Consider the following 12,483-nt stretch of genomic DNA (forward strand, 5'->3'; position numbering starts at 1 on the left):
AACCGTATCTTCATGTGATTTTGATCATTAATAAGACTGATGTTATTGACATTTACTGAATGTAGGTTTTGTACATCGACCACAGTCCCTTTTCCAAAAGTACTGACAATAACTAAGGCTTTCAATTCAGCTTTCATCCACATGCAGGGCCGGGTGCCCAACACTTCCCACTGTTGAGTGGTTCAAACATCACAGTCATGTGAATTTGTTGATAATTCATGAGGATCCTGGCTGAGGAACCAGACAGGCAGCAGCAACCATCCAACAGCTCAGAGCCCTGCCACATGGAGGGGCATCTGTGTCCACACTATATGGCAGACAGACTGTAAATAAGGAGTCACTATGGATTTAGTACAGGAAAGCCAGTGTAAAGGTGGCATGCAAATAAATTCATCCTTTGAGCCATTGTCTTCCAACAGGTGGGGTCACTCCTTTGCAACGCTTATCCCTCAACCATCAGAAAAGGGGAATCGACGCGGTATCTGCGAAAAGCCGCTATCTTACAAAAGACAATGCCTTTGGGCCTAAGAAAACTCTAATCAAGCAATGTATGTTGACTGGATATAGGCTATGTGAAATATGTGTAGTCTAAAAGGCTCTACATCTTGTGCTGCCCTAAGGGGAGAAGAAGTTAGCTGGGACCTACTAAGATCTCCTTTTTCATGTATAAAAACTAGGTCATACAGCTTAATTAACTGTCTGAAAATAACATACTTTTCCACTATGCCCAAACAGGTCAGTGCATGAGATTTGTTTGTACTTTCCCTTACTAAAAAACACCTCATATCATACCACAGCTGTCCACTTAAACCTACATACTGTAGRACAGTCTGGTTTCACACTTTCACCCACTGACACTTAAGGATATGATCCGTTACCTCCAGACAATGAAACAAGGCTGGTGGCACATACACAGAGCCAAAGAGAACCGGGACAGCGAAATGTCCCAATGATACCCACAATACAGTAACAACTATCATTTATTTAGACAGAACAAAAGACAGAAGCCCCCGGGTGTTAAACTACTTTATTCACAGATAAGACTTCACCCGCAGACAAAATATACAGACCAGTCTAAGGTATAGATTAACAGACATAAGCTCCTTACAGCAATACTTTAGTCCAGTCTCTGACTCTGGACCAAGGCTTTAAACATGCTCTTATAAAATATTCTAACAGTGCAGTTTTTCCATACAGAGAAACACACATGCAGGGGGGAAATCAAGACAGAATTCTACTAGAACGACTCACAGAAGCATTGATAAAGAGTGCAAATGAAGGGRGAGAGGCTMAACCTCCCCAGAAAGAAAGAACAAATAATGAAGAGGTGATAAGAGGGGCATTAAAATGGAGGAAGCAACTTTATTTGATGCTTTCACAGGGGGAAGGGCAGCTTGGCTGGAAATAATCTGGTATAATATTACATATAACTGCACACAGTAAGTGAAGAGCAAGTATTTCATGTCATGTACATGATTCTAGACTCTACTTACAATACAGGTGCAAACATGCAAAGACTAATAATGGCTAATTTGTTTACCTCACTTTGTAGGGACACTGATTCTTAAACTGACATTCACATTTTTTTTACTTTAGTCTGATAGGGTGACTGAGCTAAAGAAGAAGACAGACCAGGTGAAAGAGAGAAGCAAGAGGGGTGCAGTGAGAAMGAAACACTGAGACAAAGAGCAAGAGAAAGCGATGCTGCACAACATTAGGTCAGGTGTTTGCTGAGGAACAGGATTTCTTGCCTTAGTCCTATTACAAAACTAACAGGAACGTGCAGTAATTTCAAGAGCAGGGAAATCAATTACACTCACATTGACAACACATGGAAATGGTTGTCTCCCCTGACAACCGAGGCCGTGACACAGTTCTCTTAAGTCGACCCCCCCATCATAATTGGCTTAGGGGTTCTGCTACATGAAACTATTTAATCCAAGGTAAATCACAGAGAAAAACATGTATTATTGCAGCCAGGAAACATCACTACTGACAATAAAAAAGTAAAAAATTAAAACAATTTTTTTGGTAAGAGACAGTAAAACGTATCAACAAAGGAACAAAACCAACAAAACCAAAACCAAGTGCAGCTGAAAAGTAATTCAAAGTATCTACACAGGGATGCGCTACAGTGGCTAGAGAGGTGGCTGTGCCTTAGGGTGTCGTGTCCGACGTTCATGACAGTTTACGCTCCATCACAAATGACCGTCTCAACCACAAACGTGTTCTCAAAGTGGCGGATGCGATGGCAGTTCGCCGCTTCCCGTTTGTTGATGCCTACAAGTCAGACAGTGAAAGACTTTTATTAGACAAGAGAATACAGTGGCTTGCGAAAGTATTCACCCCCCTTGGCATTTTTCCTATTTTGTTGACTTAACCTGGAATTAAAATTTATTTTGGGGGGGGTTTGTATCATTTGATTTACACAACATGCCTACCACTTTGAAGACGCAACATTTTTTTATTGTGAAACAAACAAGAAATAACACAAAAAACTGAAAACATGAGCGTGCATAACTATTCACCACCCCAGTCAATACTTTGTAGAGCCACCTTTTGCAGCAATTACAGCTGCAAGTCTCTCGGGGTATGTCTCTATAAGCTTGACACATCTAGCCACTGAGATTTTAGCCCATTCTTCAGGGCTAAACTGCTCCAGCTCCTTCAAGTTGGATTGGTTCCGCTGGTGTACAGCAATTTAAGTCATATCACAGACTCAATTGGATTGAAGTCTGGGCTTTGACGAGGCCATTCCAAGACATTTAAATGTTTCCCCTTAAACCACTCGAGTGTTGCTTTAGCAGTATGCTTCGGGTCATTGTCCTGCTGGAAGGTGAACCGCCGACAAAGTCTCAAATCTCTGGAAGAGTGAAACAGGTTTCCCTCAATAATTTCCCTGTATTTAGCGCCAGCCATCATTCCATCAATTCTGACCAGTTTCCCAGTCCCTGCCGATGAAAAACATCCCCACAGCATGATGCTGTTCTGGTGTTCTCAGGGTGATGAGAGGTGTTGGATTTGCGCCAGACATAGCATTTTCCTTGATGATCAAAAAGCTCAATTTTAGTCTCATCTGACCAGAGTACCTTCTTYCATATGTTTGGGGAGTCTCCCACATGCCTCTTGGGGAACACCAAACGTGTTTGCTTATTTGTTTCTTTAAGCAATTACTTTTTTTATGGCCACTCTTCCTTAAAGCCYAATTCTGTGGAGTGTATGGCTTAAAGTGGTCCTATGGACAGATACTCCAATCTCTGCTGTGGAGCTTTGCAGCTCCTTCAGGGTTATCTTTGGTCTCTTTGTTGCCTCTCTGATTAATGCCCTCCTTGCCTGGTCTGTGAGACTTGGTGGGCGGCCCTCTCTTTGCAGGTTTGTTGTGTTGCCATATTCTTTACATTTTTAATAATGGATTTAAAAAGGTGCTATGTGGGATGTTCAAAGTTTCTGATATTTTTTTATAACTCAACCCTGATCTGTACTTCTCCACAACTTTGTCCCTGACCTGTTTGGAGAGCTCCTTGGTCTTCATGGTGCCGCTTGCTTGGTGGTGCCCCTTGCTTAGCGGTGTTGCAGACTCTGGGGCCTTTCAGAACAGGTGTATATATACTGAGATTATGTGACAGATCATGTGACACTTAGATTGCACACAGGTGGACTTTAACTAATGATGTGACTTTGAAGGTAATTGGTTGCACCAGATCTTATTTAGGGGCTTCATAACAAAGGGGGTGAATACATATGCACGCACCACTTTTCTTTAGAATGTTTTGAAATAAGTATTTTTAAATTTTTTATTTCACTTCACCAATTTGGCTTATTTTGTGTATGTTCATTACATGAAATCCAAATAAAAATCTATTTTAAATTACAGTTTGTAATGCAACAAAATAGGAAAAATGCCAAGGGGGATGAATACTTTTGCAAGGCACTGTAGGTGGACCATTCAGACCCTGAGTGACTCGCACAACACCATACAAGGCTCTGAACCTCCCCATCACCTCTCCCCAACTTACGTCTGCGGGCGTGGCGCTTCAGGCGGTATGTGTCCTTGCCGTTACACAGGCGGTAGATGAAGGGACCCAGCTGGCGCATGTTATGAACCTTCCCCGTCACAACCATCTCCTCCTGGATAATGTAGGTCTGGGGAAGGTACGTYCCCTTCTAAAAGACAGAGAGGGGGAGGTAGACAGGGTTAGAGTTCAGAAAGAGAAAAAAAGAGAGAAGGGACAGGAGAGAGGAAGAACCCAGACTTCATCAAAGAAATTGGAAATACAGRCATCGTCATCCTACAACAAACATGGTATAGAGGAAATGGACCCACTGGTTGCCCCCTAGGTTACAGAGGGTTGGTAGTCCCATCCACCAAACCACCAGGTGTGAAACTGGGAAGAGACTCAGTAAAATTAGTAAAAACAGGAACATTTTACATCTGTCTAGAAATGAAATCTCAACAGAGAAACATTTCCTYGTGTGTGCTACCTATATCCCCCCAATAGAAACCACCTACTTTAATGAAGACAGGTTCGCCCATCCTAGAGGGAGAGATAAACCATTTCCAGGCCCAGGGACATGCACTAGTCTGTGGTAACCTAAATGACAGAACTGGACAAGAACCTGACACCCTCAGCACAYAGGGGGCAAACACCTACCTGGAGRTGACAGCATTCCCTCCCAAATATGCCCCCCTACACACAACTATGACAAAACAACCAACAAAAACGGGTCACAACTCCTGTCAGCTCTGTCACACGCTGGGTCTGTACATAGTCAATGGTAGGCTTCAAGGAGACTCCTATGGTAGGTACACCGATAGCTCACCCCTTGGCAGTAGTGATGTAAATTACTTTATCACTGACCTCAACCCAATCTCTCAGAGCATTCACAGTCAGCCCACTGACACCTCTACCAGATCACAGGAAAATCACAGTCTACTGAACAGAGCAATACTCAATCATGAGGCATCAAAGCCAAAGGAACTGCACAATATTAAGAAATGCTATAGATGGAAGTAGTATAGAAACCTACCAAAAAACAACTAATTCAATTCAATTCCTTTCAGACAACTTCCTGGACAAAACATTTCACTGTAATAGTGAAGGTGTAAACTTACCAGTAGAAAACCTAAACAGTATATTTAACCTCTCAGCTTCCCTATCAAATCTAACAATTTCAAGTGGACAACCTAAGAACATTAACAACAATGACAAATGTTTGATGAACAATGTAAAAACCTAAGAATGAAATTCAGAAACCTATCCAACCAAAAACATAGAGGCCCAGAAAATCTGAGCCTACTCCTTCACTATGGTGAATCACTAACACAATATAGAAATACACAACGGGGAAAAAAGGAACAGCACGTCAGAAATCAGCTAAATGTAACTGAAGAATCTATAGACTGTTCCAATTTCCCCAGAAGTGGTTACACTTAACTTTGTGTTTGTTATCTATCCAAAACGGAGATGTATGGATAAACCACTACTCCAATCTTTTTCTAATCAAATTTTRTGTCACATGCGCTGAATACAACAGGCGTTAMGTGGGAGGTGGTGGAGGGAGATGCAGAGAGGGAAGCTCTGAAAAAGATAATTGAAGACTTCCCAGAGCCGTTTGCTTTTCTAGTTAAAGCTAGCTAATATTGTACCTGGTTGGTTAGCTCCCAGCACTGTGGCATTGTTGGCACTTTGTTCATTGTTGTTTAACTAGCTAACGTTAGCTGTCTGGGTTGTTAGCTAATGTTATGTGTGTGATCTTAAAATGTTGTTTACCTAGCTAAGTTCATTGTTTACCTAGCTAGCTATATGTCTTAAGCTAATGTTAGCTGGCTGGTTAACTAGCAGACATTATTATTAGTTTCCCAGAGCTGTTTGCTTTCCTAGTTAGAGCCTAATGTTAGCTAGCTAACATTGCACCTGGTTGGTTAGCTCCCATCAATGTGGCATTGTTGGCACTTTGTTCATTGTCGTTTAACTAGCCATCATTAGCTAGCTGGCTGGCTCGTTAGCTAACGTTACGTGACGCGTGTACAACACCCGTTGAATATGGCCAGTGTCAGTAAACGTCTGCAAAAAAGCAAAATTAAATTGTTGCCAGCAGAGCTGGTTAGGCTGTTTTCATGTTATCCAGAGGTAAACAAATCATCGGCCAGAGCATCAAGTGTGCGCTCCGAGATGGGTGGGGCTAAAGCTTAAGGAGGGTGTGAACGATGCTGAATGGGTTTAGACAAAGAAGAGCTCTTCACTAGATACCAAAACATTCAAAGGCCATTTTCTCAAAAGTGAGTTGACAAGTTGATCAACTTTCAAAGCAGAATTACTTTCCCATTGTTCCTCAAATGCAGTCTATGTATACCATTTTGTAGATCTGAGTCTCTACTTTTATCCAATGTAGGAAACACCATTTCACATTTTGCTACATAAGACCAAATCCAGGTGGTGAGTCACATATATACAGTGCCTTCGGAAAGTATTCAGAACCCTTGACTTTTTCTCCCATTTTGCTACAGCCTTATTCAAAAATTGCTTTAAAAAAAAGTGCCATCATTCTACACACAATACACCATAATGACAAAGCAAACAGAGGTTTTTAGAAATGTTTGCTAATTTATAAAAAATAAAACTGAAATATCACATTTACATAAGCATCGAGTATTCTTGGGTATGACGCTACAAGCTTGGCAGAAATGTATTTTGGGAGTTTCTCCCATTCTTCTCTGCAGATCCTCTCAAGCACCGTCAGGTTGGATGKGGAGCGTTGCTGYACARCTATTTTCAGGTCTCTCCAGAGATGTTCGAACAGGTTCAAGTCCGGCCTCTGGCTGGGCCACGCAAGGACATTCAGAGACTTGTCCCGAAGCCACTTCTGCTTTGTCTTGGCAGTGTGCTTAGGGTTGTTGTCCTGTTGGAAGGTGAACCTGCTACCACCATCATGCCGTAGGGATGGTGCCAGGTTTCCTCTAGACATGACRCTCAGCATTCAGGTCAAAGAGTTCAATCTTGGTTTCATCAGACCAGAGAATCTTGCTTCTCATGGTCAGAGAGTCATTTAGGTGYCTTTTGGCAAACTCCAAGCAGGTTGTCATGTGCCTTTTACTGAAGAGTGGCTTCTGTCTGGCCACTCTACCATAAAGGCCTGATTTGTGGAGTGCTGCAGAGATGGTTGTCCTTCTGGAAGGTTCTCCCATCTCCACAAAGGAACTCCAGAGCTCTGTCAGAGTGACCATCGGGTTCTTGGTCACCTCCCTGACCAAGGCCCTTCTCCCCGGATTGTTCAGTTTGGCCAGACAGCCAGCTCTAGGAAGAGTCTTGGTGGTTCCAAACTTCTAATTAAGAATGATGGAGGCCACTGTGTTCTTGGAGACCTTCAATGCTGCAGAAATGTTTTGGTACCCTTCCCCAGATCTGTGCCTCGACACAATCCKGTCTCGGAGCACTACAGACAATTCCTTCAACCTCATGGCTTGGTTTTTACTCTGACATGCACTGTCAACTGTTGGACCTTACAAAAAAATAAACTTTTCACATTGTCATTATGGGGTATTTTAGAATAAGGCTGTAACGTAACAAAATGTTGAAAAAGTCAAGGGGTCTGAATACTTTCYGAAGGGACTGTATATCAACGAATTGGCGAGGCCACTAGAACAGTCTGCAGCCCCCGGCCTCACCYTMCTAGAATCTGAAGTCAAATGTCTACTGTTTGCTGATGATCTGGTGCTTCTGTCCAACCCAGGAGGGCCTACAGCAGCAACTAGATYKTCTGCACAGATTCTGTCAGACCTGGGCCCTGACAGTAWRTCTCAGTAAGACACAAAATAATAGTGTTCCAAAAAAGGTCCAGTTCATAGGACCACAAATACAAATTCCATCTAGACACTGTTGCCATAGAGCACACAAAAAACTATACACACCTCTACTTACCTCACCACAGGTAACTTCCACAAAGCTGTGAAYGATCTGAGAGACAAGGCAAGAAGGGCCTTTAAAAGGAGCATAAAATTCAACATACCAAGTAGGATCTGACTAAAAATACTTGATTCAGTTATAGAACCCATTACCCTTTATGGTTGTGAGGTCTGGGATCCGCTCTCCAACCAAGAATTCACAAAATGAGACAAACACCAAATTGACACTCCACATGCAGAATTCTGCAAAAAYATCCTCTGTTTACAACKTAAAACACCAAATAATGCATGCAGAGCAGAATTAGGYCAATACCCTCTAATGATCAAAATCCAGAAAAGAGACGTTAAATTCTACAACCACCTAAAAGGAAGTGATTCCCAAACCTTCCATAACAAAGCCATCACTTACAGAGAGATGAACCTGGAGAAGAGTCCCCTAAGCAAGCTGGTCCTGGGGTTCTGTTCACAAACACAAACAGACCCCACAGAGCCCCAGGACAGCAACACAATTAGACCCAACCAAATCATGAGAAAACAAAAAGATAATTACTTGACACATTGGAAAGATTTAGCAAAAAAACAGAGCAAACTAGAATGCTATTTGGCCCTAAACAGAGAGTACACAGTGGCAGAATACCTGACCACTGTGACTGACCGAAAATTAAGGAAAGCTTTGACTATGTACAGACTCAGTGAGCATAGCCTTGCTATTGAGAAAGGCCACCGTAGGCAGACCTAGCTCTCAAGAGAAGGCAGGCCATGTGCACACTGCCAAAATAAATGAGGTGGAAACTGAGCTGCACTTCCTAACCTCCTGCCAAATGTATGACCATATTAGARACACACATTTCCCTCAGATTACAAAGACCCACAAAGAATTTGAAAACAAATCCAATTTTGATCGATTCMACAGTGTGCCATTACAACAGCAATATGTGTGACCTGTTGCCACAAGAAAAGGGCAACCAGTGAAGAACAAACACAATTGTAAATACAACCAATATTTATGTTGATTTATTTTCCCTTTTCTACTTTAACTATTTGCACATCATTACAACACTGTATATAGACAATGACAATTGAAATGTATCTATGCCTTTGGATCTTTTGTGAGTGTAATGTTTACTGTTCATTTTATTTCACTTGTTTATCATCTATTTCACTTACTTTGGCAATGTGATCATATGTTTCCCATGCCAATAAAGCCCTATGAATTGAATTGAGAGGGACAGAGGGGGAGCGAGAGAAGGACAGAGAAGGGAGAGAGAACATAATAGGTTGTGGAATATGAGAGATGGTATCTCAGACAGAGAGAGAGAGAGRGRGAGAGAGAGAGACAGKACTTATGTTACCTTAACATTGACCAGCAGTTCCCAGAGGTTCCGTGGGGGCATGACGATGGTGGTGTTGAGCTCGATGACATAGCATTTGTCCAAAGCAATGTCATGGTAGGCAGTTAGTCCCTGGTGACATAGACAGAGAAAACTAATTAAAACTGTCAAAAACCTGGCTGATTGACTCTCCATCCTACAAGAGGTGTGTGTACGCGTGTGCATGTGCCCGGTCCTCCTCACCCTGTGAAAGTCATGGATGATGTCAGCAGGATCACTTCCTCCAAAATGGGGCACAGGCACACTGATCTGCTCATAGTTGTCTTCCAGGTAGATGCCCACGTTCTCCTCCAGCTCCTGTCTGCCTCTCAGAGGGGCGTACACAGAGTCCTCATAACGAACCCTGCAGTGGAACAGACTCTCCTCTGGGATCTAGGTCAAGGCACAAGGGAACCGTTAGCAAGGCTATCCCTAACTATCATCTTCATTATCACAGTCTCTACTATTATTAAATGTTTCATGATCCCCGACTGGGATAGAAAGACCAACGTGCTGATAACCAAATGGAACACTGATCTCCAATGTACATCATAACAACAACACCATCAGAGACAGTTACACCAGGAAGCACATTTGCAAATCCCACATCAAAAGATAGGACAATAGAGGATAGGCCTAAGTGGTATCATCAGAGTGTTGTCTCATACGGTCACTGTATGTAGATGCTAGGTACCTGGGGTATGAAGTAGTAGCGGTAGACATAGATGGAAGCCAACACCAGGCCAGACATGAAGACCACCAGGCCAGAGGTCAGGCAACATAGGCCGTTCAGAGGAGACCTCTGGGAGCGCAGAGGCAGAACCAGCTCCTCATCATCCTCCTGACAGGGTGACACACAGGGTCACATACATGAATACACACACACACCAGGCTAGTGTCCTGTCCAGGTGGTGTACTTCTACATCAAGCTGCCTCACGCTATGAACAAACTCAGACAAAGCTTCCTTGCCCAAGGCTTACTTACTTATCACCCCCCCTCCTAGGTAAAAAGGATACTCACAGCTAGTGTTTCACAGATATTCTATGGTCACATCAAGACGGGGCAGACTAAGTCAGGTTGGGTTAGGAGTATTATGTTTCTGCTCTTAGATAGAAAGATGACTACAAAAGTGAATCCTGAAACCTGCAGCTATAGTTACGGTAGGTGGAATAAATCTGCATGTTTTAGCAGGGAAACAGCAACGTGGGTGGCAGARAGAGGGATGACAGAGTGGTTAGTAACGTGGCACTTATAAGACGGAGAGTAATGCCACCCCCAGTCTCTCACCCCATCTGCCGCTGCCACACGCTCAACCGGTGTGTTGGCAGCGTGTCACGGGTTGGCTTTCTACCATCCTTTCTACCGTATATGTGCAACTACGTGGGTGGATAGGTACATTTATCCTGGAGGATGAGCTCTGTGCGTAGGAGACAAGAAAGCAAGTTATTCTTAGCTGGTACTTGGAGTGAAATTCTCCTGACATTGCTATTGCCTGCGTATGAAAACAGCTCACAGACTATCAAACCAAAAACCGTGGTGTTATGACAACCTGTGTTCAAGGATAAACTAGGAGATAAAATGAACAAGGACGAAGGGATAGACTACACATAATTTTCGCTGTCTGTGTGTGGGTGTCTGTGCGTATGTATGTGTGTGTGTGTGCTCCCCACAGAGGCAGATAGCTACCAGTGTTCTCCTTCCCTGCTGATTGAGATAAGAGGGCCTTACATGGACTGAGAACATGACAATGGTCTATCTACATTTCCAACAAACGYTATAGAAGATAATGGCCAATAGGCAACTGCCAACTTCCCCTTGAGATAAAAACAGGCACACATACACCCCAATTGGTTTAGATGCATCCTTCTAACCTTTGGCTGACTGAAAGCAAAGCATATTTGATTGGATTTGAAACTGCAGGATGCTGGGGAGCGAAGCTTTCCTAGAACCACTGCATCACAAGTTGAGAACTGTAGCCTACTGATGGCACAGTGATGCTGCTTATGAAATATGAACTTGCATGGCAAGCAGTAGTAACCTCCATCTGCCATTTTGTGTGCTGCCTGTGTTTGGTAACATGTTTTTCTTGTAATCCATTCACATTTGCCAAGAGATAATTCTTCATAATCCACAGCAAACATTATAGGTTTATGCTTAAAGCAAAATAAATAACTTGATCCTCCTTGGTTTAGGTTCTTACAGCTAATAGTTGAACTCCAATGTTGACCACATTGGAGTTCAATTCACATAGYCTAACGTTTGCCTAAATAATTGATGTTGATAAAGCTAATTTGTCTAAGAACATCCACTTAACTATGTTCAATAGTAATGTTAGCAGTTCCCCTTTGTTCAYCCAATCGGCTATTTGACAAAGTGCCGACATTTCCACAAATAGCTTGTTAGCCGCACAGCATCGTTTTATTTCTTGCCAAATGACAATGGCTGCTCTGACCTCAAATAATGTTCAAATGCACCTACTGCGTTCTTCAGTGTTCCGGTACATTTCAAGTAAAATGCCCCGCAGACGCTTGACAGCCCACCGCGCGCGAGTAAATAATTATTGGAGGTAGCGCTAGCTAGCTCTGTTTTATCGAAGGGCAATGCACACAAAGCGATATCATGTTGCAACCACAACGAAAATGCATCACTAACTTACCATCGGATGGGTTATGAGAATTTCGGTCTTTTCGCCATTATTCTCCTCCTTCTCGACTTTCTGACCCGCGACGGACAGGAAAGTGATCTTGACCATTGCTGTACCTGTCAAAGACTAATCGGTGGGTTTCGTTTCCTCTAGCTACGGTAGCTAGATCCCCTACTCGTATGTGAGCCTTTACTGTTGTTACTGACACAATGTATCTGGTTGTCTTGTTCTTCTTCGATGGGGTTTAACGGCGGTTGGAGTTAAATGTGCATTACCGCCACTAGCTGGATGGTTTATTGAATAAGAAACAAAACAATTAACATTTCGGGAAAGGGGTGAAACGAAATCATAGAAAATAAAACACGTCACACTTCTTCAATCACAGACCACTCCAAAATACATCCCTACACAGACTCAGGGGCCTGTGCTGTAGATACATTCACTGACAGGATTTCTTGCACCKCCTTGGCTGTGAAATCACAAAGACCCCAAAAAGCTCTTACAGGGTATCTCTCGAATCCTAACTTCATGAGAATTTTTATTTATAACCTTCATTTAACTAGGA

At 42.8% G+C, this 12,483-nt stretch overlaps 1 protein-coding gene across 1 annotated transcript; it reads right to left on the bottom strand.

The window, feature by feature from the left end:
• Window positions 1–1,584: 1,584 nt before the first annotated feature.
• On the bottom strand, window positions 1,585–12,156 carry LOC111949509 (integral membrane protein 2C). The gene is made up of 6 exons (XM_023966745.2): window positions 11,931–12,156; window positions 9,968–10,114; window positions 9,478–9,666; window positions 9,256–9,366; window positions 4,017–4,164; window positions 1,585–2,280 (listed from the first exon to the last, which is right to left on the bottom strand). The coding sequence occupies exons 1-6, from the start codon at window positions 12,024–12,026 to the stop codon at window positions 2,189–2,191; spliced, it is 783 nt and encodes a 260-aa protein (XP_023822513.1). The 5' UTR covers window positions 12,027–12,156; the 3' UTR covers window positions 1,585–2,188.
• Between the last annotated feature and the right edge of the window lie 327 nt (window positions 12,157–12,483).

This window comes from Salvelinus sp. IW2-2015, linkage group LG22, assembly GCF_002910315.2.
Source record: "Salvelinus sp. IW2-2015 linkage group LG22, ASM291031v2, whole genome shotgun sequence".
Taxonomy (NCBI): Eukaryota; Metazoa; Chordata; class Actinopteri; order Salmoniformes; family Salmonidae; genus Salvelinus; species Salvelinus sp. IW2-2015.